Here is a 26,009-nt window from a genome sequence, read left to right as displayed (position 1 = left end):
GCCAGCATCGGCATATGAAGCTACAGTTAAAGATACAGGAGATAATACCCACCCCAAATAGTTTTACAGCCCCAGTCCAGGAACAAAAACACAATCCCTACCAAGCCTTTAGTGCTGGGTTGCCAGGTCTCCCCTGGCCACCAGTAGGAGATAGGGTTGCCACCTTCAGGTTGAAATACTGCTGGAGATTTGGTGATGAAACTTCTGGCCGGGAGGGACTTCAGAGGGGTAAGATGCCATGGAGCCCCCTCCCCCTCCCCAGCATCCCTTTTCTTCAGGGGAACTGATCTCTGTTGACTGGAGATGAGCTTTAATTCCGGGGGACCACCAGGAGGTCCCAGCTGGAGGCTGTCATCCTTTGTGGGCCAACCATCTCTCAGAGCGCTCTCAGCTTCACCTACTTCATAGGATGTGTTGTAAGGAGAGGAAGGGAAGGAGATTTTAATCCGCTTGGAGACTCCTTCAGGAAGAGAAAAGCAAGGTATTTTGGGAAATGTAAGCCACAATGAGGGGTATTAATATTCTGACAACATTTCTCAGAACAGGGCAGGGTAGGGACAGTGGGTTGGAGGAAGGATTACCTAGCCCCTCTTGATTTGGCTAAATTTCTCCTCAAAACAGTGGTTTTGCCCTCAGCCTGGTTTACCTCCAGTTTTGGAGCCCAAGTGGGAGAAAATTATACCTGGGGAGGTCAGTTTTCTGGGAACAATAAGTGGGCATGAGAATAGTTAAACAGAGGCCACTTTCTGTTTCTCTTCTGCAGATGCTTCCATCTGTTCCCATTAATGCTACGAGAGGAACGCCTGTTCTTCTCAGGCTGTCTCATTTGCCCACGACTTACCTAAAGCAAAGGAAGCCACTTGAGCACCTGGTAGTGCTGAGGAATAACCAGTGTCCACTGAGAGCTGAATGTAGCCTGTAATCCCTGTGTTTTTACTAGACGTTCTGCTCCAAATGTAATTCACTAAATAAAGCTCATAGATCTTGTGGCCTCTATTTTGCAGATTGGGGAATTTAGGATGCACTGCTGGGAGATGAGTCCCAGGAAGGCTCTGTCCTGCAAGGTGCAATGCCAGACATGAAAATGACCTTGACCATCGGTCCACCTGCCCCGGCTGCTGCTTTTGTTGGATACAAAGAGTTGCGTTGTTCAGCTTGGCTACCTGATAGCTGGTGTAAGGCAGGGTTTGGAATACAGATGAGCAGAGCTCCCGGGCTGCGTGCCTTCCTTTCCCCAAAATGTCACTCTGTGCTACATTCCACTCCTCCCCAGCTGAACTAGGAAAATGTTCTAAAATTAATTTTAGGAATGAATCATGCACAGTTAGTTGCAGGGATCAGTTTGTTCCCTTTGCTATTTATTTGTTTACTTTATTTCGCTTCCTTCCCAATACTGACCCAAAGCAGCTTGTGGCATTTTCCTCTCCTCTGTGGTATCCTCTCAACAACCCTGGGAGGAAGGCTAGGCGGAGAGTGTGTGACTGGCCCAAGGTCACCCAGCATGCTGACAGGGCAGATGGAGTGGGGATTCCAGCCTGCGTTTCCCAGATCACAGCATGAACTGCTACAAAGGGATGCCAGTCTCCCGGTGGGACCTGGGGATCCCCCAGGATTATAGCTCATCTCCAAAGTGCAGGAAAGGGATGTTTTGGAGGATGGACTCTGTGGCACTGTACCCCACTGAGGTCCCTGCCCTCTCCAGGCTACATCTCCAAATCTCCAGGAATTTTCCAACCTGGAGCTGGCAACCCTATTGCCCGTCCTCTGCTGAGGGCCGGAGGGACCTGGTAGCCCAACTGCTCTCTCCACTACTTTCTCCTAATTGCATCAATAAAACCATGTGCACAGAAACACACGTCCTCCTGAGCACTGATAAACCATGTGCAAAAAGAATGTTGATGTGATCAAATAATCACATCCATGATAGTGTGTTATTTTGTTTTGCAGGGTATTATCAATGCACCCTGACCTGGATAAGCCCAGGCTAAACAGATTTCATCAGTGGTCTGAAACTAAGCAGTTAGACCTCACTTTGGAGTACTGTGTTGAGTTTTGGGCACCCCAGTTGAAGAGGGATGTAGACAAACGGGAGTGTGTCCAGAGGAGGGCAACAAAGATGGTGAGGGGTTTGGAGACCAAGACGTATGAAGAAAGGTTGGGGGAGCTTGGTCTGTTTAGCCTGGAGAGGAGACAACTGAGAGGGGATCTGATAACCATCTTCAAGTAGTTAAAAGGCTACGTATAGAGGATAGAGCAGAGTTGTTCTCTCTTGCCCCGGAGGGACGGACCAGAGGGATGGAATTTTCGGCTAAACATCCAGAAGACATTCCTGAAAGAGCAGTTCCTCATTGGAACAGGCTTCCTTGGGAGGTGGTGGGTTCTCCTTTCTTGGAAGTTTTTAAGCAGAGGTTAGATAGCCATTGAACAGAAATGCTGATTCTGTGAACTTAGGCAGTTTGTAAGTGGATGCACAGAAGGGATTGTGGGGTGTTTGGCTCTTATGGCAATTTCCTACATTCTTCAGGGGGTTGGACTAGATGACCCTGGAGGTGCCATCCAACCCTATGATTCTGCCCCAGTTAGTACTTGGATGGGAGACCTCCAGAGATGTCCCTATACAAAAGCAGAGATCATGTTGGCTAATTGCTTACTGTGCTAGTTAGCTGTCTCTTTTACTGACCCTGCAGGATGTTCTAGTCATCTTTCTATATTTATGCATAGGGTGGCCAGCTCTGGGTTGGGAAATCCCTGGAGACTTTGGAGGCAGAGCCAGGAATGGGCGAGATTTGGGGCAGGATGGGACCTCAATGGAATATAATGCTATGGATTCCCCTCAAAAGCAGCCGTTTTCTCCAGGGGAATTGATTATCACCTGGAGAGGAATTGATTATCACCTGGAGATGATGGCAGCCTACTTGCCTGGTTGTCCTGCTTTCCCCAGGTTGCACTGGGATCTGGAGAAGGCAGTTTTGACTCTCTAAAAATCTCATCAGTCATTAAGGACTAGAATCTTGTTCTTTTGTATAGAGAAACTGCTGTCCAATTGGAGCCTGCTAACAGTGACCCTGTACAGTTTTCACAGCGAGGGAGGCAAATACTTGCCACTGCCTGTTTCTGTATAGCAGCCCTGGCCTTCCTTGGGGGTCTCCCATCCAAATACACCCCAGGGCTGACCCTGCTTAGCTTCTAAGAAGAGCTGGCAAGATTAGACTAGCCAGGGCCATCTTCTGCCTCTGCTCTAGCAATGAGGCATAGGACAATAGCCCTAGCGTGAAACTCATAAGCGAGAGGAGTCCTGCCCAGAGTCTTTAAAGCCACATGCGATCCGCAGCGCATACCATGGCAAAAGCCAACTGTGGGGAGCGAAGGACACATTTCAGCACGCCTTTCCCCTCCCCGCAACAAAGCTCCTTTGGTTTCATTGACTGAACTGGGCCTCCCCTCTTTTTTGCTGTGGTCTCTGGCCAAGGGAGGTGACCAGCACCTTTCCTTGATTCCGATATAAACAAGAAGGAATTTCATTTAAGGGGGGGAGATGTCTTAAGGCTAGTAAAAAGTACTCGCTGCACACCTATTAAAGAAGGAGGTGAAAGGCTGCCCAGGAAAGCGCAAGGTGCAGGGAGTGGAACGATAGTGTTGCCGTGGCTGTGTGTGTGTGTGTGTGAGTTCCCCCCCCCTTCCTTCTGTGCTCTGTGCTCAGCAGGTTGAATGCGGTGGGACGGCTGCCAGACACACCCAGTCCTTGCAGGCAGTAAAATGATCCTGTGCCCCCAAGCCAAGCCCAGCTCTTTCTAACGGATAAAAGGAGAGGAAGTGCCGGTTTGCAGGTTTAGAGGGACTCTCTCTCTTTAACTCCACCGAGCCACGTCTGATCTCTTCCCTCCCTCCCTCCCTTCTAATTCTTCTTCTTCTTCAAAAAAAAAATAGCCCTGCTTGGATAACCATGGCACAAATCAGTTATAGCTCCCGCTCAGCAGCTGGCCCAGGGGGCTTCAGCCAGGTCCGAGTCAGCAGCGTTTCTTCGTCCCGTGGTGTCGGAAGCTCCAGTTTTAGGAAACCCGGTGGCTTTGGCAGCTCCAGCCTCTATAGCTTTGGCTCCGGAGGCAAGAAGATCTCCACCGGCGGTGGAGGAAGTTTCTATGGTGGCCTGTCTTCAAGTGCTCGCCTCTCCGGTGGTTATGGAGGTGGGTTTGGAGGAGGCTATGGTGGTGGGCTTCCATCTCCAGGGATTCAAGAGGTCACCATCAACCAGAGCCTCTTGTCCCCGCTCAACCTGGAAATCGACCCAACCATCCAGAAGGTACGCAAGGAGGAGAAGGAGCAGATCAAGACCCTCAACAACAAATTTGCCTCCTTCATTGACAAGGTAAGAGGCTGTCGGCTTCCCCAATACGTGTTTCACAGTGCCATAAAAAGCCCACAGGAGTCTGGGGATCCTAGGCCTGGTGCAAGGACAGGGCAAGAGGCCTGGTGTTTCTCTGCTGAAAACAGCCGGCCACTCAAGGCTTTGTGTATGTTCTGTGATGGCACCTGGGCCTTCCTTCTCACAAACCCCACCAGAGGCTCAGGATGTCTTGGCCGATGCAATCTGGCCTTTATTGGCTGTGTGGTCTTCTCTATTTGCTGCCTCTCCATTGACGGAAGCTTTGTCAGCCCCAGAACTCCGAGTCCAACATGCCAGCTTCTGACCTCAGCTCATAAAGAGGATCTTCCAGGCGCAGAAACGCTAAATTTGTTCTCTCATGGTATCGAGAAGATGGCCACTGTGCCATATACTGAAAGGAGAAGAGCCTGTTTTTCCATGTCTTCATCCTTTTGAATCTTCTGAGGCAGAGATCATGTTGGCTAATTGCTTACTGTGCTAGTTCTGAGCCCCCTTCAGCCCAATTCTCTGTGGTTTCTATAATCATTCCTAGTTTCTCAGCATATTGTAAGTTAGAACTGGCCTGCTTTTCAGTAAGGGTGCCTGCCTGCATTCGCAGCTGTTTACCGATAGCCTTTTCCACCTGCTTCAGTCTCCTGAATGAGATCCTTGGATTTCTCGAATGCTTTCAAGTACCTGTTTTTTTATCCTGCCCTTCCTCGGGTAGTTCACAGTGGCATTAATGAGTTTTTTTTATCCACAAAGAATAATGCCTGAGAGGTTAGGCATAGAAAGAGTAACAGGCCCAAGAGCACTTAATGAATTAGATGGCAAGTGGGGGATTTGAACTCATGATCACCCAGTCTAAGTCTGACACGCCGTTCTGTGAAGGTAGCCAGGAGGGTCTGGAGTAGAAGAGCTAAATTCGAGTCCAGTTACACCCTAGAGACCAATAAAGTTTGGGGAATGTGAGCTTTGGAGAGGTAAGATTTTTCAGGATAGGATATTTCCCTTCATCGGATCCAAGTCAGAATGGAGATCCCCAAATCTTTAAATCCCACGCTGAAGGTGGGAGGGGTGTTGCAAAGAAATCAGTCAGGATGGAGAAGTACAAATCAAAATGCAGCAAGCTTGATTAGAGCAGGGGGCAGAAAAGTAGCGTCTGTATTGAGATGCTATGGGGAGGGAAGGCAGTGAGATGCTATGGGGAGGGAAGGCAGCTATAGGGAGGGAAGGCAGTGAGATGCTATGGGGAAGGAAGGTATAGACTGTTCCTGGCTGATCTTGGAAACCAAGTACGTCCAGTATTTGCAGGAAGACCTTCAAGGAAGGCTCTGCAGAGGAAGGCATTGGCCAACCACTTCTGCTTCTCACCTGCCTTGAAAGCCCCTGGATGGGGTCGCCGTGAGTTGTGAAGGCACCTCACACAAACATAGCAAGAAGCCATACCATGCTGCCTCTGATGCATGTCTTAATCTGCTGCGTCTCACAACCAAGACTTCCCCTGTTATAAGTGTGATTTATTCCTAGTGACACAGGGGTGGTAGGGGTGGTGTCATTACTTACAAGCTGACCTGTGAGCAAAAGTGGTTTAATCATGCCACCGGTGAAATAGCACACATGTAAAAAAAAAATGACTACTAACTTTTGATAGTCACATCCCCCACCGTCCCTAAATTGTTGATTTCCTCTCGTTTTGTGTTAGTTCAGGCAGGATAAAAATCCCGACCAGTCATGGTGAGATGAAATGGGCTGCCTAGGCTGGCCCTCTTGATTGGGGTTATCGTGGAAAATGCCAGTAAATGTATTGCAGTGACCCTGAGCTGTTAGAATATGGCCCAGATGAAGCCCCGAGGAAATATCTACAGTCGAAGGGTGTTTTGTTTGTTTGCAAAATAAGGATCAGGCTACAGTTGTTTGCTCCTTGTTCTGTGTTTGCCCCCCCCCACCGACTCTCCTGGCAATGAAGTCAGCGGAAGCTTGACCGTGGGTTATTCAATGCTGAGTTTGACATAAGTGCTATCTGGGGAGCTCCCGTCTCTTGAGACCCTCAAACACTTGCAGACTTTAGCGAATCTCCCTCCACCCCCCAGAACTATAATTCCCCTGGTGCTTCATACTCTTATATTTTCCACGATGTTAAGTTCTGAAAGTGGCTGATCATGCGGGCCCTCGATTTTCTCTTCTTTTTTGGGTGCCATTTACGGTTGGATTGGAAGAGTGACAGGCACTTGAAAAATGTGCCCCTGGGCTTTCTCCCCTGCCCCTCCCCCAGGTCCGGTTCCTGGAGCAGCAAAACAAGATGCTGGAGACCAAATGGAGCCTCCTGCAGGACCAGAAGACCACCCGAAGCAACGTCGCTCCCCTTTTCGAAACCTACATTAACAACCTCCGGCGGCAGCTGGATACTCTGCTGAACGACAAGGGACGCCTGGAGGGAGAGCTGAAGAACATGCAGGATCTTGTGGAGGATTTCAAGAACAAGTAATGTGTTTCTAACGGTTTTTGCAAAGCGTGGGCAGGTGGCAAGGCATCTTTGCAAAAAGTGTACCGGGTGGATTCCTGCTATCAGAGAAATTCAGTCTGAGGCTTGTGTGTGTGTCTAAAGTGCCGGCAAGTCACAGCCAGCTCTAGGTGGCCCTAACCTGGGGCTTTTAGGGTAAGGGAGAAGCAGAGGTGGTTGGCTATTGGCTTCCTCTTCAGAGCCTTTCTTGGTGGGCTTCCATCCAAGGCCATTGCCTTTCTCTGCAGAGCCTTCCTTGGTGGGCTCCCATCCAAGTGGGAAGCAGAGGTAGTTGGCCATTGCCTTCCTCTTCAGAGCCTTTCTTGGTTGGCTTCCATCCAAGTGGGAAGCAGAGGTGGTTGGCCATTGCCTTCCTCTGCAGAGGCTTCCTTGGTGGGCTCCCCTCCAAGTACTGACCCTGCTTAGCTTCCAAAATCTGACAAGAACAGGCTATAGCCTTCCCATTCTGCCTTCCCTTCCCATAGCATCTCACTTCAGATGCTAATTTTCTGCCCCATGCTCTATCCGAGCTGCTTATTGGGTTATACCATGCTGTCTCCCTCCCACCCAGTTTCAGTCAGTGATAATTAGCATTTGGAGAGCACTTCCAGTGTCCAAAAATGCTTAGCCTACAGTGGAATGGATCCATCCATTTCCCAAGGGGACTTTCTCCAACCTAAGAAGACTTTCTCCACCGGAAGTGACTGTTCTTCCATTGAAAAGGCCACTTAAGTTGGAGGAAGGCTTCTTAGGCTAGAAGGCTTCAAACTGTGTTTAGTGGAGTGGTAGGATGCCATGCCACGTGATTCTTGCTATGCTTACAACAAGCCAGTATTATTACCTCTATACTGTAGAAAGATAGCCGAGGCAAGCCTATTCTTTTCAGATTTTGGAAGCTAAGCAGGGTCGGCTCTGGTTAGTATTTGGATGGGAGACCTCCAAGGAACACTAGGGCAGGGGTAGTCAACCCGTGGTCCTCCATATGTTCATGAACTACAATTCCCATGCTGGCAGGGGCTCATGGGAATTGTAGTTCATGAACATCTGGAGGACCACAGGTTGACTACCCCTGCACTAGGGGTCATGATGTGGAGGCAGGCCATGGTGAACCACTTCCAAATGTCACTTCCTGGCTTCCAGCCAATCAGGTCATAGGATCTCCTTGCCACACTACACACATGCCATACGATAAATAATGTAGTAACTGGGCAGAAGCTGACAGGCCGTGACTTGCGTCTGGTCACCTTAATGAGCTCAAGGTGGTGACGAGATTTGAATCATGGTGCTCCCAGATCACAGATTTATCTATCCGCCTGCCTGTCTAACCAACGAGCTAGTGTATTAGAGACTCAGCCGTTCCTCTAGGAGCTCAGGGCAAGATGCATTATCCTCCACAGCAACCCCATGAGGCTGAGAGTGCATGAAGGCTGAGAGTGCATGAAGTCGAAGACCATGCATCAAGCTTCATGACAGAACGGGGATCTGAACGCAGGTCTCCCCCACCCTAGTCTGACACTCTAACCTAGTCTGACACTCTAACCTTTACGCCAATTCTGCTACACTGAACAGGTGCAATGTCACAAATGTGCAATGTGATTGTATGAACACATGAAGCTCCCTTATACTGAGTCAGGCCATCTATCTAGCAGGACAAGGTTCTGTACACCTTTACCTGGTGTGCTCTGACCAGCTGTGGTTCTCCAGGTACCTGGGCAGAGGTCTTTTACATCAAATAATGCCTGATCCTCTCAACAGGAGATGCTGGGGATCGAACCTGCAACATTCTGCATGCCGAACAGATTTTCTGCTGCCCAGCCATAGCCGTTCCCTGCATTTTTCTCGCCAATAACTCACAGTTCTAGATGTCCCTCCATGTGCTAGCAGGGGCTCATAGGAAGTGTAGTCCATGGACATCTGGAGAGCTACACTTTGGCCACTATGGGGTGGGAATAAGTTGGGTGAAACTTGATGGCACTTCACACACACACACAATTTACAGAGACTAGCATTGTTCTGTAATGAAAGCAACTGAAAAAGTGTTAACTGACAGAAGTTGCTGATTGCCGTATCCGTGATTGTCTGCTTTGTGCTTTACTTTTTGTCTCCAAATGCATGCAAGTGAGGCAGGCCGAGGGCTGTTAAAAACTAGCCCCAGGTCTAGAGGCATTGTAGCAAAGCACAGCTACACATGGGGAATTGTTGTATGAACAGGGAAAAACGGGGGCAAGTCTGTGAACTGGCCAATAAGTAATGAGTTGTTCAAAGGAAAGAATACAAGGAGGGCTTGATGCAGGTTTTTGATGCAAAGAACGAGCACTGGAGATCTTCCGGGATTGGTGAGGTTGGGGTGGGGCAGTGTGGGAGAAACAGCACTCTTTTGTTCTATATTTCTGCAGCGGATCTCAGGGGTGGTCATAAGGAGGAACAAGGGGAAAAAATGATGGTGGCCTCAAATGGAGAGGCGCCTTCATAAATATGAATAGATGGGATTACCTTCTAGAATGGTACCAAGAGGGGAGAGTAAAACATAACAGAGACAAGGGTTTTAATTTGGCTCAAGAAAGTGCAACTGCGAAGGGCTAAAAATAGCATAATGTCAAATTTAGGTTAGAAGTGGGAAAGGCAGTTCTAAGCAAGTAGGAATGCCTTGCAGGAATTGTGCATAATTTTGGTCTGCATTCTTCCTGAGAGCTGAAGTCCCCCAGTCTAGACTTGGATTGACCCAGACATGCTGAATGGGTGCATGGCATGGTCCTTTCTGCACCACATGATGTCAGATTGTCAGTGGCGTTGGAGGGAGGGCATGTCTGAATCTACCCAAAATATTCTAAAGCTGTGGAACGGTATTGCAGAGGAGCTTGAATAAAACCCCTTCTCGCTAGCCCGTGACTGGAGAAGCTTGTGACTGGCTGCAAATAGGGTATTAAAAACAGCCTTGCCTGCCAAGGATTCGCTAAACACATGACAAGCAGAGTCTTCAGGCTGGAAAGCTGATCCTTGCTGCTCTAGCACACTCCTAAAAACACTTAGCCACCTACTGTGACTTGGTTGCAGTCAATGGAGTGGGAGTGGAAGACGTTGTTTGTGTTACGCTTCCTTGCAAAAGGTGTTGATTCAGTTGTGTGAGCCTTCCAGAGCTGTGATCAGCACAAGCACCTGTCGGCTGTGTACATGCCGTCCATTTGAGTTGCATTGTGACCTACAAGCATTCTGCACGCGTTGGATAATGCCCCTTCAGGATGCTTTTGCAGTTGGGTATTCCTGTGTGAAACTGAGAAATCTACTTCTGAAGTGCGTCAAAAGTGCATTATGCAACATGTGCGGAATGAGCTCTAGATATATCTAGAGGTGCCAGGTTCCCGCTGGCCACTGGTGTGTGTGTGGGTCAAATTGCTAGATCCCCAGGTCCCACCCGGAGGCTGGCATTCAGGCAGCACTCTCATATCTCCAGGAATGTTCCAGTCAAGAGCTGTGTTCCCTCTTAGATGTGCCTGTGAATGGATGTTCATTAACACCGGAAACCCTGCTCAGCAGCAATCTGGAGCTGCAGAGGGTCTTGCACTGCCCGTTGCCCATTTTAAGATTACAGCAGGATGCTGCTCAGGATGTGAACAACTCTAATGTGTGTAGCGGACCCATGGGCCTTGCCGTAAGACACAAGTTTGGAGAAAATGGATGTTTGGTTCCCTTTGAGACCCAATTATCAATTACACTTGTATGCCACCCTTCCTGTAGGGCAACACACATAGACCTTCACTTCCCTTGACCCTCTTTATCACGTGGTGACCTGGGTTATACTGTGAGGCAGTCACAGGTTCACAGGGATGGGAATTCAGGTAGGGATGCCAGCCTTCAGGTGGGACCTGAAAATCCCCCCAAGTTACAGCCCGTCTCCATACTACAGAGATCTGTTCCTCTTAACAAAATGGCTGATGGACTCTATGGCATTAAACCCCACTGAGGTCCCTGTCCTGCCCAGGCTCCATCCCCAAATCTCCAGGTGTTTTTCAACCTGGATTTGGCAACCCTACCCCTCATCCCTTGCCAGTGGTCAGTAGGGACCTAGCAATCCTAGAATTCAGGTCAGGAGGCCCCAACTTTACCCTTGGAAGGCTTTCAGAAAGCTGAGGTAACGTAGGGAGTGCCACCACAAAATGGCTGCCACTGGGGCTTGGCCTATCACAAAATTCTGTTCAGTTCCACCCAAACACTCTCCTGGAACAGAGGCAGCTGTTTCTAAGTGGGAGCTCCCTGAAGTCACGAAGCATTGTTCTGAAGCATCTCCTGCTTCAGTGAGCTGGAAGAAAGCCATGACCGGTGCTTTGCTTGGGAGAACCATGCCCCCTTCCCTGGGCACCATGCAGGGAATAACCACTCTAGGACAAGTCTGAAGTCTAGAACACCACATTGATGCTACAGCCCCAGGGCTGAGATCTTGCTACTTCACATGGAATATACACAAGCAGCAGCAACTTAGGTTTTTTTCAGTGATTACCTGTTTTTCTTCTATATACCTCCCATCATATTATACATACCTCTAAAATAGGGTTGCCAACGAGGGTTGCCAGCTCTGGATTGGGAAATACTTGGAGATTTGGGGGGTTGAGCTAGGAGTGGGTGGGATTTGTTGCAAGGAAAGACCCCAGTGGAGTATAATGTGATGGAATCCACCCTCCAGCCATTTTCCCCAGGTGAACTGTCGCCTGGAGGTCGACAGGAGATCAGGAGATCCGCAAAACCAGGAGATCCGCAGATCTTACCTGTGGACCACCATCCCTACTGCCAGCTCTAGGTTGGGAAATTCCTAGAGATCTGTGGTTTGAAATTGGGAAGGAAACTCAGTGGAATATAAGTCTATCAAGTCCACCTGCCATTTTCTCCAGGGGAACTGGTCTCAGCAGTCTGGAAACCAGTTGCAATTCTGGGAGACGGCCAGGCCCCACCTCGAGGCTTTCAGAAACTATTTCCCTGCCATTGAGAAGCACTCCATTGTGCAATCGAGTCAAAGAATGACGTGCTAACGTGTAAAAGGCTATTCTTTCTTGGCAAAGGATTGCTTGGGGAGAGAGAGAGAGAGAGAGAGAGAGAGATCTCCAGGGTCACAAAAGAGCACACCTTCTCCTATTAAAAAGAGCTCCACGGCAACAAGGGGAGCAAAGGTGGCGGTTGATCTTGTACAAAAGGCCCCTCTGTTTCTCTTAGGAAACACCAATGGGGGATCAGCTCCCCACCTGTTCCCCTCACCCAGCCACACCCTCTGTGCCTTTAAAAATATATATATATATATATGTGAGTTGGCAAGCCAGCTCAGACAGGAACCAAAAGCAAACAGCGCTGATAAGCCCTCAGGGTGTGTCCCGGAGAGGAGAAAAGTCAATTGCCTGTAATGTTTCTGCAACTGTAGCCAAGGGTATCTAGCTGGGGCGGGGGAGGAGGAAGAGGGGAGAGGCCTTGGGTAGGGCTGTCACATTAATAATTTTCATTGCCCTTTCAAAAGTCTCCTGTGCTTCACAATCGAGGGGCGTTTTCCTGTTTGATATCAAGGACAAAACTCTCCTGCAGATTTAAACTTTTTTTTTTTTAAGTATATTTAGTACAGTTTTATTCTTCCATCTTCAGGCTGTATAAATTCCCTCCTCCATTTTACCTTTGCAACAAACCTGTGGGGTAGGTTAGGATGAGAGAGTGTGATGGCCTCATCTAGCTTCATGGCAGAGTACGGATTTGAATCTGGAGCCCATTCTGCACACAATAGATAATGCGCTTTCAATGCACTTTTGAAGTAGATTTTCCTGTTCTGCACAGGAAAATCCAGCTGCAAAAGCACGTTGAAAGTGCAGAATGGGCCTGGGTCTTTCATAGCCCACTCTAACCACCACACCCAAGGTACTCCAACCACCTTACCTTGGAGAAAATAAGGAACTGTAGTTTGCGGGGAGGTTATGAATCTCTAGTCGAGAAGATTCTTAATGAACTACAGTCCCAAGCATTAGTTTGAGGAGGCAACTATAAGAGCCAGTGATCTGAGAGCTGGCATGGTAAAGCGGTTAAGAGCGGCGGCCTTTAATTTGGAGAAGCGGGTTTGATTCCCCACTCCTCCCCGCATGTAGATAGCTGGGTGACCTTGGGCCTGTCAGAGCTCTCTCAGCCTCACCTACCTCAGAGGGTGTCTGTAGTAGGGAGAGGAAAGGAAGGTGATAGCATGCAAGCCACTCTGAGACTCCTTCGGGTAGTGAAAATCAAGGTACAGAAACCCAGTTCTTCTTAATGATGTATAATTCCCCTTCAGTGGCTAGAGAGTATCTGTGGTGACCCTAGCTGTAGAAAACTGATACAGTTATGCAGTATAGCTTTCCCCCAAGACACGAAACTGAACCTCTCTCAGGTTTCTCATGTCATCCCACATAAAAGAAATTAAGGGAGAGAATTCAGAAGAGAGAGAAAAATGAACCAATGCAGGTAAAACACAAGAACAATTGAAGATTAACAAGGAAAACTAGCACAAATCTGCTCTTTATTGTCACTCTTCTGCCTTGTTCTAGGGGTTTGTGCAATTGTGCGCCTTTTATGACATTTTATGACATGGTAACACCAGTGTTTCTCAGCCCCACGTCTCCATCAACATATTGAATCATTTTAACTTTGCAAAACGGTTTACAAATTCAGTCTGTATGGTGAGCCTCCTTGTATTCAGCATGCAAGATGGTTCTCTGTGTCAGACCTGTTTGACAGTTGGGGCCTAGTTGCCACAGACCATAAGCCTGTACCTCAGCTGCCCGACAGGTTTGGCTTCATGTGAGGGAATCCCTGCCCCCCCCCCTTCCCAGGAATAAAGATTACAACACGGAGAAGACGATGTGTGAGGAAGGAAATTAGCTAGAACACTTCTCTTATAAGGTAGATTCAAGTAGGGAACCATATTGGTCTGAAGTAACAGAACAACTTTTGATTCCATTGGCACCTTTAAGACTAACAACGTTTTATTTAAGTCTAAGCTTTTGTGTGCATAGCACACTTGTTTGATGAAGTGTGCTGTGCACACGGAAATTTTGAACTTGAATAGAAGAAGAGTTGGGTTTTATATGCCACTTTTCTCTTCCAGAAGGAGTCTCAAAGTGGTTTACAATCCCCTTCCCTTTCCTCTCCCCACAACAGACACCCTGTGAGGGAGGGGAGGCTGAGAGAGCCCTGATATTCCTCCCTTCCCTTTCCTCTCCCCACAACAGACACCCTGTGAGGGAGGGGAGGCTGAGAGAGCCCTGATATTCCTCCCTTCCCTTTCCTTTCCTCTCCCCACAACAGACACCCTGTGAGGTGGGTGAGGCTGAGAGAGCCCTGATATTCCTGCCTTCCCTTCCCTCTCCCCACAACAGACACCCTGTGAGGGAGGGGAGGCTGAGGGAGCCCTGATATTCCTCCCTTCCCTTTCCTCTCCCCACAACAGACACCCTGTGAGGGAGGGGAGGCTGAGAGAGCCCTGATATTCCTCCCTTCCCTTTCCTCTCCCCACAACAGACACCCTGTGAGGTGGGTGAGGCTGAGAGAGCCCTGATATTCCTGCCTTCCCTTCCCTCTCCCCACAACAGACACCCTGTGAGGTGGGTGAGGCTGAGAGAGCCCTGATATTCCTGCCTTCCCTTCCCTCTCCCCACAACAGACACCCTGTGAGGTGGGTGAGGCTGAGAGAGCCCTGATATTCCTGCCTTCCCTTCCCTCTCCCCACAACAGACACCCTGTGAGGGAGGGGAGGCTGAGAGAGCCCTGATATTCCTCCCTTCCCTTTCCTCTCCCCACAACAGACACCCTGTGAGGTGGGTGAGGCTGAGAGAGCCCTGATATTCCTGTCTTCCCTTTCCTCTCCCCACAACAGAAACCCTGTGAGGTGGGGGGGGCTGAGGGAGCCCTGATATTCCTGCCTTCCCTTTCCTCTCCCCACAACAGACACCCTGTGAGGGAGGGGAGGCTGAGAGAGCCCTGATATTACTACTCAGTCAGAACAGCTTCATCAGTGCTGTGGCAATCCTAGGGTCACCCCAGCTGGCTGCATGGGGGGGGGGGACAGAGAATCTTACCCACCTCTCCAGATTACAAGTCGGTGCTCCTAACCACTTCGCCAAGGTGCTTACTGGTCACTCACAAGCTGTTATAAGAGCCCATTCACACATGCAAGTCACCAAGGTTTTGTTGCCCTGGACTGTGATATGGAAGGGAGTCCCTCAATGCTGCAACATCACTTCAGGTAACTGTGCTGTAGGACGTTGTAAAATTCACACTAAACTCTTTGGTAAAAACCATAGAGTTTGGGGTGAATCCCACAGCATCCTGTGATGCATGGACATAATTTCCTGTTATGCACCTGGAAGTGATATTGCAGCATCATGAAATGTTGTTTTCCCCTCTTGCTGTTGTATTGAGAGCTGGTGGGGGATGGGGGGATACCAAAGGGGGTTGTCTTGCTGGTGAAAAGAAAATAGCAACCCTAAAGTCACTGTTTCATGCTGAAATCATTAACTGCTGTACATGTAAGTGTGGAGACGGATGGGGCTAGCAACAAATTTCTATTAAGTATTACTTTGCACAACTGGGAAAGCATCTACCATTAATCACTAACCTTAACATTTTTATTCCCCCTATGTTTTTGTGAATGACAATTGAACTCAAAGCACTGGTTTGCTTTTCCTTGAGTGGCATACTGAAAGTAATTCATTTTACACAAATTCATTTTTTGTACAAATGTATGTTTTGCACTGAAGTTAACTATCTGAAATTCATCCCCCATAGGGCTGTATTATAAGCAACCCAGACAACTAGCCTGCACAACAAATTTGAATCCCAAACCTGGTTCTAGTTCCTTTACCTGTCTTAAAAACGTAGGAGTCATGTCCTCTTTTGTAAGTGACCACACTAATCACAGAGCTGTGAGAACTGGGTCTGAAGACCTATATAATTTTTATTCTCCCTTTCCTTTTCTTTGGGTTTAAGCCTTAAGCCACTGATTCTTATCACCTGGGGAAATCATAAAAGTTTATTAATTTTAATTTTATGTTGAGTTGCCAAGAGATAAGATGCCAGTGACCTGGTAGCATATGGGTCCACATCCCATAACAGAAAAGATAGTGATTTACATCTATAAGCTTGTTCTTCTCTGATAGTGGTTTAATCCATCTTTCTCTTTCCTTGTTGAAATCTGAGCATTTAAACAGCGGCTTTTCATTTCTGGGGTCATTATAGCGTTTAATCTAGCAGCCCCCCCCCCCCAAATCTCAATAGCAGGGTATAGTCATAGATTTAGTCAATATATCGGTAAGGTAGCAGGTGGTTCAAGTCCATGCTATGTCAAAGCACATACCCGACTTGCTTGTCGATTTGTACTTCTAAAATCCAATAGCAATAATTCTTGTTTAACCTTCTGAAATGCTGTCCTTTCATTCTCCATTGAAGATTGTGAAACTGGGGAAAACCCAAGCTGGTTCAGTCTCTGGTCTTCAGTTTTTATTTATTTCTTTGCTGTCACAGTCGATTTAGTGCAGGGGTAGTCAAACTGCGGCCCTCCAGATGTCCATGGACTACAATTCCCATGCAAATTCTCACAGGGGCTCATGGGAATTGTAGTCCATGGACATCTGGAGGGCTGCAGTTTGACTACCCCTGACTAAGAGTGACCCCATAGGGTGTTCACGGCAAGATACATCCAGGGGGGGCTTGCTGTTGCCTGCCTCTGTGTAGGACCCTGGCATTCCTTGGAGATCTCCCATCCAAATGCTAGCAAGAGTCAACCTTGCTTAGCTTCTGAGATCTGACGCAATCAGGCTGGCTAGTGGTGAGAAAAATACAGATTATTGCTTAAGTGTGGAAGATTCTATCACATTTCATAGGATTGTGCACTATACACCTTTATGCAATTGTGATCTGGGGCACTGAAGCATGACATCAATGTGACAGCTTTGGGCTATTTCTTTATTTCTTTTATCTTTTATCTTTTATCTATGTGACAGCTTTGGGCTATTTCTTTATCTTTTCCGTCTTTTATCTTTCATGCTCTTAGCATTACTATGAGCCTAAGATGTCCTATCTTCAGCTCTTTTATGGAAGGGCAAGATATAACCCCAATAAAAGAACCAATTGAGTTCCATAATGACTTACAAGTGTTTCATAGTACAATAGACTTTTAAAAATGTCCATCAGCTTTACCATAAACAAAAGCCAAAGTTCTACCTTCAAGGAACCTTTGGGAGTTGTGATTGTCCAGAATCAGCCTCTTGTAATATATACCGTATTTGCCGGCGTATAAGACGACTGGGTGTATAAGACGACCCCCCAACATTTCCACCCAAAATATAGAGTTTGTTACATTACATTACAGTACTATGGGCCACTATGGGCAGCTATGTCTATCCCAACTGAAGTGCACCCGGTGTATAGGACGACCCCCCCACTTGGAGGCATGTTTTTCAGGGGGGAAAAGTAGTCTTATACGCCAGCAAATACTGTAACTCTAGCCCTGCATCAATTGCATGGGTCACCTATTTGCCCCAAGGGCCATTTTAAAGTGTTATTTCCTAAACTAGTCCTAGGCTATCCTATTTCAGCCAGCTTGGTGTAGTGGTTAAGAGCAGTGGTTTCTAATCTGTAGAAACAGGATTGATTCCCCATTTGTCCTCCACATAGAGCCAGCTAGGTGACCCTGGACCACTCACAGTTCCCTCAGAGCTCAGCTCACCTGCCTCACAGAGTGTCTGTTGTGGGGAAAGGAAGGGAAGGTGATTGTGAGCTACTCTTTGGGGAGTAAAAAAACAAGGTACAAACCCTCCAGCTCTTCTTCTACTCACTACCTTTAAAGCCATTCATAGTATGGGTGGGCTGGCCATTTAATTTACAGGGAAATTTGCAGGTGGCCTGTTGCCCTAGGACAACTGATAGTCAGGTGCAAGCAGAGCTGAGCTCCAGCAACTCTACCTGAACCTCAGGGGCCACTGGCTCAGACCCATCTTTGAAAATGATAAGAGGTATCATCTCCCCAGGCTGTTTCCTCCCCCATGGTTGCCCCATTGCAAGTAGAGCCACTGCCCTTTATTGGTATCAATGACCTGAGTTTTCCCACAGTGCTGGCTTGTGCAGCTTCAGGGGCTGCTTGGCTTAGCTCGCTCCAGGGCTATTGTTACTTCCCAGTCTACCCCAGCTTTGTGCCAAGGTACCAAGGGTGCCAAGATACCATATTATACCACAACAGTCCCACAATGAAGTTTTTCAAAATGGTTGCTGGTGAGAACCCTTCCACCCTATGACAGAGAAATGTTTTTTACCCTTATCTGGGCAGGTTGTCCCACCTTCTCCCAAAGTGACCAATCATGGGTCTGGAGGGGGTGGGAAGGGGAGGGGCCACAGCCGTTTAAACCTTTGCTGCCCTAGGCTCCTCTCACTTCTGGGGTGTGTGTGGCAAGGGGGAGTGGCCAACTCACATCACTTCCTGGTATTTCAAAGGCTGAAAAATATTCTAGCAGTGCCACCATGATCAAAAGGCTGCCTTAGGGACTTCATTAAGGTTGTTGGGTCTTCTGCTATGGCAGGAAACTTCTCTGCAGCAGTCCTTAACCACTGCTAGTGCTGGGTGGGGCAGCAGTGGCAAGAATGAAGTCAAAATTGCTGTGAGTCTGATGGTGAGGTGTCCCATCCAGGCCAACCCAGAATTACATCATTGCATTGGCACAATGCTCTAACATCCACTACTCTTACAACAACGTGCTAAACAGAATGATGTCACTTCCAAGCTTGCCCTGGAAGTGACATCATGCTAACGGAGCAACTACACCCCACATGCCCCCTTCCCAGGCTCCTACTGGGTGGAAGCTGTCCACTGGCAATCCTAGACCACCTAATTAAAGTGTGAGCTCCGGGTTGGAAAATCCCTGATGATTTGGGGGTGGAACCTGTGGGAGGGGTTTGGGGATGGGCGGGACCAAAGCAGGATATGGTGCTACAGAGCTCACCCTCAAAAGCAGCCATTTTCTCCAAGGGAACCGGTTTCTGTCATCTGGAGATCAGCTGTAGTTCTGGGAGCTTGCCAGGCCTAACCCATGGGCCATTTGTGCTTATTCCTTTCCTTTCGTTGGCTCCCCCTACCTATGTATTAACTATGCCATCTCCAGTCTAGGTAGAGATGAAGCGGGCAAGGGGGGTGGGTTGGATCAGGCTTTTAACTATTTCAGTGTTGTATTTCATTATAGTATTTTGTTGTGCATATGTTTTTGCTGCTGTGAACCGCCCTGAGCCCATATGGGGAGGAGTGGTATAAGTTTATTATATTAATAATAATAAGGCAACTTTCTCTTTGTGCTGCCCTTTCCCGGGACTGTCCCCTGGACAGCAAACAGGTTGTCTTTTTGTGGTTATTTGGTCTGGCTTAATGCTGTGGTTTTGCATTCAGGGAAGCCTGCAAAGCAGGGAGGTCAGACGCTTTTGGCCATTTAGTTGCGTGCTTAATGCTTGTGTGTCTTGTTGTCATTTGTTGATGGACGGTTCTCTTTGTGTGCCCATCTTTGCAACCTTGTTAGCTGCTTTGAGCCTAAGGAGATAAGGCCGGATAGAATAGTTTCAAATGGAGAACAGAATGGCTGCAATGAGGGCAGAATCCAAGAGCTGGAAATGCAGCAGAGCGGGTCTTGCCCTCATCTCTCTTATCTTAAGTTCCTGCCCTTTGAACCCTTGCAAAAGGGAACTGGCAGGGTGAGTCAGGATTCCAAAAGTGGGTGCAGCCCAGCAAGAGAGGCTCGGAAGCAAGAAGGGCTTTCTCCCCTCCTTTTTGGCTTGCAGCACTTTGGAAAAATACTTGATAAAATGCTTAAATTGAGAACAGTCCCAAATGGGGTTGCCACGTCTGCCTTGGTTACTTCAAGGAAATTTGGGGACAGGGCTGTCAGTTTTGGGGTGGGGAGGGTGCTCAGCAGGGACGTGATGCCCCGAAGCCTGGCAATTTTATTTTAAATATTATTTTCAAATTGCGTATGCCACATTTCTGCCTAATCAGGTCCACCAAAGTAGCTAGCAGTTAAAACATAATAAAAGCTCATCCTAGAAACAATTCATGCCAAAACAAAAATACATATTAAAAACTCAGAAAACAGTAATTAAATCCTTGGGCAGGAAGGAGGAATCATTGAAAGAATGCCAGATAAAACAAAACGCATTGGGAAGGGCCCATCAGGGATTAGTAGATAATCTGCTAGGAGTGCTGTGTTTTAGAAAGAATAAGCACAAACACGGTGCTGGAGCAATGCAACAGCCAGAACAAGACACAATTCAAGGCTGTGTACAATTCATGAAAATGTAATCCACCCAAGTTCCAAAAACTTAAGTGCCAAATAATTTTACACTTTGCGCAAATTCTGACAGTCAAACGACTCCCGCCTATTTTTCCACTCCACTTTGATTTTGGGTTGTCCACCCCATGGGATATAAAGTACCAAATGCATAAAGAACTCCCAAGTGACTTTGAACAAGCTGCGGAGTATGCATTCATCCAAGCAGATGCAGGGGCCGCATAAAGTGACAGACAGGCTTCCCGGTTTGTATCCTGTTTCGCCAAGGCTTCCTCATGTATAGTGCAGCAATGGGAACTTAATATTACATACAGTCTGCCAAAGTACAGTACAACACCAAACAGCACAGCTAACCACTACAAATCCAAAATGGGCACTAATTTTTTTCCCCTTACCCATTCAACATCCAGCATCAATCTCCTATCAAACCTATTTAAACCTGCCCATTGAGTCCAGATTGTTCAGGTGGAACTTTCTGACTTTTAAAACACAGGCAGTACATGAAGCTGCCAGAATAAAAATATGGATCCTATGCATGAGTACAGCTAAGCCAACTAAGCTGTCCCTTGGTGCTGCCCCTCGGGGCTCCTGGGTAACCCACTGCAGCTTGCTGGAAGAGGAAGAGTTGGTTTTTATACCCCACTTTTCACTACCTGAAGGAGTATCAAAGTAGCTTGCAATTTCCTTCCCTTCCTCTCTCCACAACAGAGGTAAGTGGGGCTGAGAGAGCTCTGACAAAGAACTGCTCTCCGAGAACAGTTGTAACAGGACTGTGACTGGCCCAAGATCACCCAGCTGGCTGCATATGGAGGAGCAGGGAATCAAACCCGGCTCTCCAGATTCGAGCTGCCTCTTTTAACCCCTACACCAAGCTGGTTGTCAAGTAAGAAAGAAGCACTACTGAATTGTACACAGGAGCTGGTATAGTTCTTAAGGTGGGGGATCATCCAGCCAACATTAAATGTGAGAACCTTTGGTCAAGAACTGGTCCAGAACTACTGTTTCAAGTGTTATATGGAAAGGAACTGAAAAAAGTATCTAAAATTAAATCCCCCCAGAAGAAACTGAACACAAAACACTTAGGGGTTATCCAGCCTATAAGATCTTTTTTCCTTTTGCACCATTTCTTTCTTTCTCTTTAATTTACAAAACTACAACAATTGTGTGCATTAAAAAAAATCATGATTCCTTGCATTCTCCCTTCCATTTCCTCTACGGAGCTCAAGTCAGTATGCTCCTCTTTCCATCACCACCACAACCCTTTGAGATGGCTTTGACAAGAAATAGTGACAGGTGAAGTATGTGGTTGTGGGGGAAACTGGAACATGGATCTCTCCAGTCCTGGGCCAGCTGTAAACATTACTCTGCATTGGGTGCCTTAGGCTAATCCTGCATTGAGCAAAGGGTTGGACTAGGGTATCTGTATGGCCCCTTCCAACTCTGGGATTCTCTGAATCCTAGGCTGACTTACTCCCTTCAAAGTCCATTGATGTCAACAGGCTCAGAGTGGAATGGATTGCGCTGTCATAGGAAGGACAGCTCAAGAAAACCTAGTGCAGGGCTAAGATCATGAATGGAAGGGTGACTTTATGTAATCACATCAAAATCACAAGATGTCGTAGTCCCATTGTATACGGCACTGGTCAGACCACACCTGGAGTACTGTGTGCAGTTCTGGAGGCCTCACTTCAAGAAGGACATAGATAAAATTGAAAGGGTACAGAGGAGAGCGACGAAGATGATCTGGGGCCAAGGGACCAAGCCCTATGAAGATAGGTTGAGGGACTTGGGAATGTTCAGCCTGGAGAAAAGGAGGTTGAAAGGGGACATGATAGCCCTTTTTAAGTATTTGAAAGGTTGTCACTTGGAGGAGGGCAGGATGCTGTTTCTGTTGGCTGCAGAGGAGAGGACATGCAGTAATGGGTTTAAACTTCAAGTACAACGATATAGGCTAGATATCAGGAAAATATTTTTCACAGTCAGAGTAGTTCAGCAGTGGAACAGGCTGCCTAAGGAGGTGGTGAGCTCCCTCTCACTGGCAGTCTTCAAGCAAAGGTTGGATGCACACTTTTCTTGGATGCTTTAGGCTGATCCTGCGTTGAGCAGGGGGTTGGACTAGATGGCCTGTAAGGCCCCTTCCAACTCTATGATTCTATGTTTCTATGTTCTATTAATCCATATCTGGTTTTCCCCCATCTTTAACATGAAAGGGTTAAAGTTAGACGACCTTATGAATCTACCCTTAAGATTATTTAAGATCATTTATGGGAAATACTTTGGATATTTAAAATGTGCCATCCTTTATTTAACTGAGAATATCCTGGTTTAGCATCTTGCATGTCATTGCTGAGGCTCGTTGTGTTATGTATCATTAACACACCAAAAAAAACATGGCTGCCGTGCCGCGATTCTTAAGCTAGCCAAATGGCCATGCCCAGATCAGAACTGGAAACAGTATAATGCAAATGCCATGGTGCAGGCCATTGGTGGCTAGCTTGCGCATCAGTTTTATTCAGGTTTTTAACGTGGCTTTTTAAGACTTGAGCATCTGGGGCTACGAGTCATAAGGGAAGGTCCTAATGTCTCATTTATTTTGCAAGAAATGGAGGGAAATGTGGGGGAACTGGCTGGTTTTCAGAGGGAAAAGAGCAACTTTGCATAACTCTGTGGACCTTTATTTAGCAATAAGTCCCATTGGCTGCAGCGTTAAACCTGTAGATTTCCTTGGGAACTGATTTTTTTGCTGCAGGACTCTGTGCTGTGGTTCATACGAACAGTTCAGGAGTGACTCTAAACCAGCCGTTTGATTTCCTCCCCAACAGATACGAAGATGAAATCAACAAGCGCACAAGTGCCGAGAATGAATTTGTGATCCTCAAGAAGGTGAGAAGCACTGACCATTTTCTAGCTGTTCATACCAACCATTGGTCTAGAGCCAGGCAGCTGAATGCATCTATCTCCAGGGTTGCCAATCACAGACTGGAAAAATTCCTAGGCATTTTGGTGCCATTTTCTTCTGGGAAACTGGTCTCAGCAATTCGGAGAACAGTAGTCATTCCAGGAGATCTTCAGGCCACACCTGGAGGATGGCAACCATATTTATTTATTAGATTTATAGACCACCACTCTTGGCCCAGCCAGCTCGTAGCAGTTTACATAAAACATAACAACATATAAAAACTTCCAAATACAATCGATAGCAGCAGAGTCAAAAGCCTAACTCCCCTGCAGACTACCCAGCTCTGCTGCTCTCCAGCCGATGACCCCAGGCAATGTTAACGTGGGGGAGAGGTGGCCTGTTTAAAAAAGGGAGGGGGGACTCAAGATTTTAGAATCCTGCTCTCTGCCCCATCCTCAACCTTACTTGCCTGGCGGAAGAGCTCCATCTTTCAGGTTCTGCGGAACTGAGAAAGCTCCTGCAGGGCCCTCAGCTCTTCCAGGAGCGCCTCACTTAAGGTTCTGGTGCTGCAGGAATTCTTACAGTATGGCTGCTGCACCGTTCTGGATGATGGCTAGCACAGGGGTCGCCAACCCCCAGTCTGCAGCCCGATACCGGGACGCAAGGGCCTCGGTGCCGGGCCGCCAGCAACCATACCTGCCTCTTCCCCCCCCCCCCACTGTGAGAAGCTCGCCAGGCCCCGAGCGAAGCGCCCGCCAAAGCGGCCGCTTCGCTCGCGGCCCGGCTAGCTTCTTGCTGTGAGAGTGGGGGGAAGAGGCAGGTGTGGGCTCCAGCATGCCAGCGGACGCTAACATGCATGTGCGTTACCGCCCCTTGCTGGCCAAAATGTGCGTGCACGGCTATTCTGCGCATGCACGTTAGCGCCAACTGCTGGCGAAAATGTGCATGCGCACGGCCGGGCCGGCAGCTTTTCCTCCACCCCGGGGGCGGTCCTCGACCGGAAAAAGGTTGGGGACTGCTAGGCTAGCACATGTAAAATTTTGCCATTCCATTCTGGAGGCGATTGCCTAGTAGGATGGCATTTTGGTCTGCAAAGAAGAGATGACACATATGGCTTAAAACAGGCCGCAGCTTTATTTTCAGTAACAACAGGAGCGATGGTGAGGCATGGGAAAGGAGGTCCATCAGAAGATGGCTTCTCAACGATATTCCCTGGACGAAGGATGCTTAGTATTTTTGAAAATACCATTGGGCATCCTCAGATGCTGTTAGCCGCACTGAGCAGTATATTTCTTTATTCTTGATCTTGGGTTGGGAGCCCAAAGCATTGTTTCCATTATTCAGGAAGGACTTTTCTCCTTTCTTGTTTACAAACTAAACAGATGGGACAGCAAAGGGAGAAGGGCAAAAGACACACGGCAAGGAGAAGTCATTTGCCCAAGGTCAAGGCAGCCAGTGACACTGCTGGGAACAACTCCAGGGCGGTAGCTGTGTCGATCTGCCGTGGCAAAAAGAAACAAGAGTCTTGTAGCATTTTAGAGAATAACATGATTTTATTCCAACAGGAGACATTTTAACCAAGGCAGGTAATGGGTTCTTATTAGGTGTGCATGAACTTGCAAACTTAGGAAGAAGAAAAAGTTGCAAACGGTAGAGCCTGAAGGGTTAGGAAATGCCAGAATAGAAGTAATGACATAATGATGCAAAATTCAAATATAATTAAGAAAAGTGCAGAGATAATTCACATCAGCAAGCAATTGATGATAGTTCTCACTAGCTGAGCTTGATAACTCCTGTAACAGCCCTCATTATGTTGGTGTCAAACTTTCTGATTAATTCTTAACCAGCAGTTTGATGCTGGGACACTTCCTTCGAAGCTCTTTCCTCAGAGAAGGGCAATGTTGCGTTCTGGTACAACGGCCTGTTCTAATTCTAGTGGGCAGAAATGGCTTCTACATATTGCCATGTTTATTGCCAGATTTTTTGTGTAGGACTTGCCTGTCTTCTATAAAGAGGCACCTTTAAGACCAACAAAGATTTATTCAAGGCGTGAGCTTTCAAGCTTTCAAGCTCACGCCTTGAATAAATCTTTGTTGGTCTTAAAGGTGCTACTGGACTCTGATTTTATTGTGCTACTTCAGACCAACACGGCTACTCATTTGATTCTATAAAGAGGGGAAGAGAAGGATGGTTTAATGGTAGGAACAGTTTTCATAACAAAAGTGAAATAAAAGACGTGTCCAGTGACTCCTTTGAAAGACTCGCACTGCAGTCCTAAGTAGATTTGTATCATTATAAAGTCCATTGAGCCAGCTTGGTGTTGTGGTTAAGACTGGCAGCTTCTACCCTGACGATCTGGGTTTGATTCTCCGCTCCTCCATAAGCTGGGTGATCTTGGACTCATCACAGCCCTGATAGTGCTGTTCTCACAGAGCAGTTTTCACAGAGCTGTTTCAATACCACCTACCTAACAGGGAGCGGAAGGGAATGCGATTGTAAGCCATTTTGAAACTTCTTTGGCCAGTGAAAAGCAGGCTATAAAAACAACCCTTCTTCATTGCAGTCAATGGGGTTGGAAAAGCATGATTTTTGATTAGGGCTGCACTTTAGCATAGTAACAAGGATCTCGGCTGCAATACTAAGAACACTTTATTGGGAATAAACCCCACTGAGTAAAATGGGACTTACATCTGAGCAGAGCTTCTTAGGATTGTACTGGAGGATCTTAGGATCATGGAGATGGGATTTGCCATCATTTGCACAGGGTGGCTTTTTTTCCCTCCTCCTCCTCTGCACATCATCAAAATCTCTCTCTATCTTTATGTTTTTAGGATGTTGACGCTTCCTACATGAACCGAGTGGAGCTGGAAGGCAAGGTGGATGGACTGACGGATGAAATAAATTTCCTGAGAAGTCTTTATGAAGCAG

The 26,009-nt window shown here is 47.5% G+C and overlaps 1 protein-coding gene across 1 annotated transcript in view; it reads left to right on the top strand.

Annotated features, from left to right (window-relative positions):
- Window positions 1–3,795: 3,795 nt before the first annotated feature.
- LOC143833281 (keratin, type II cytoskeletal cochleal-like) overlaps window positions 3,796–26,009 on the top strand; it is a 37,223-nt gene continuing 15,009 nt past the window's right edge. The window contains exons 1-4 of the mRNA XM_077328895.1: window positions 3,796–4,366; window positions 6,639–6,847; window positions 23,005–23,065; window positions 25,913–26,008. Of these exons, the coding sequence (XP_077185010.1) occupies window positions 3,944–4,366; window positions 6,639–6,847; window positions 23,005–23,065; window positions 25,913–26,008 (789 nt within the window). The 5' untranslated portion in view covers window positions 3,796–3,943. The remainder of the gene's footprint in view (window positions 4,367–6,638; window positions 6,848–23,004; window positions 23,066–25,912; window position 26,009) is intronic.

This window comes from Paroedura picta, chromosome 3 (assembly GCF_049243985.1).
Source record: "Paroedura picta isolate Pp20150507F chromosome 3, Ppicta_v3.0, whole genome shotgun sequence".
Classification (NCBI taxonomy): domain Eukaryota; kingdom Metazoa; phylum Chordata; class Lepidosauria; order Squamata; family Gekkonidae; genus Paroedura; species Paroedura picta.
The sequence above is the reverse complement of the archived record's forward strand: the minus strand, read 5'-3'. Positions and strand labels throughout refer to the sequence as shown.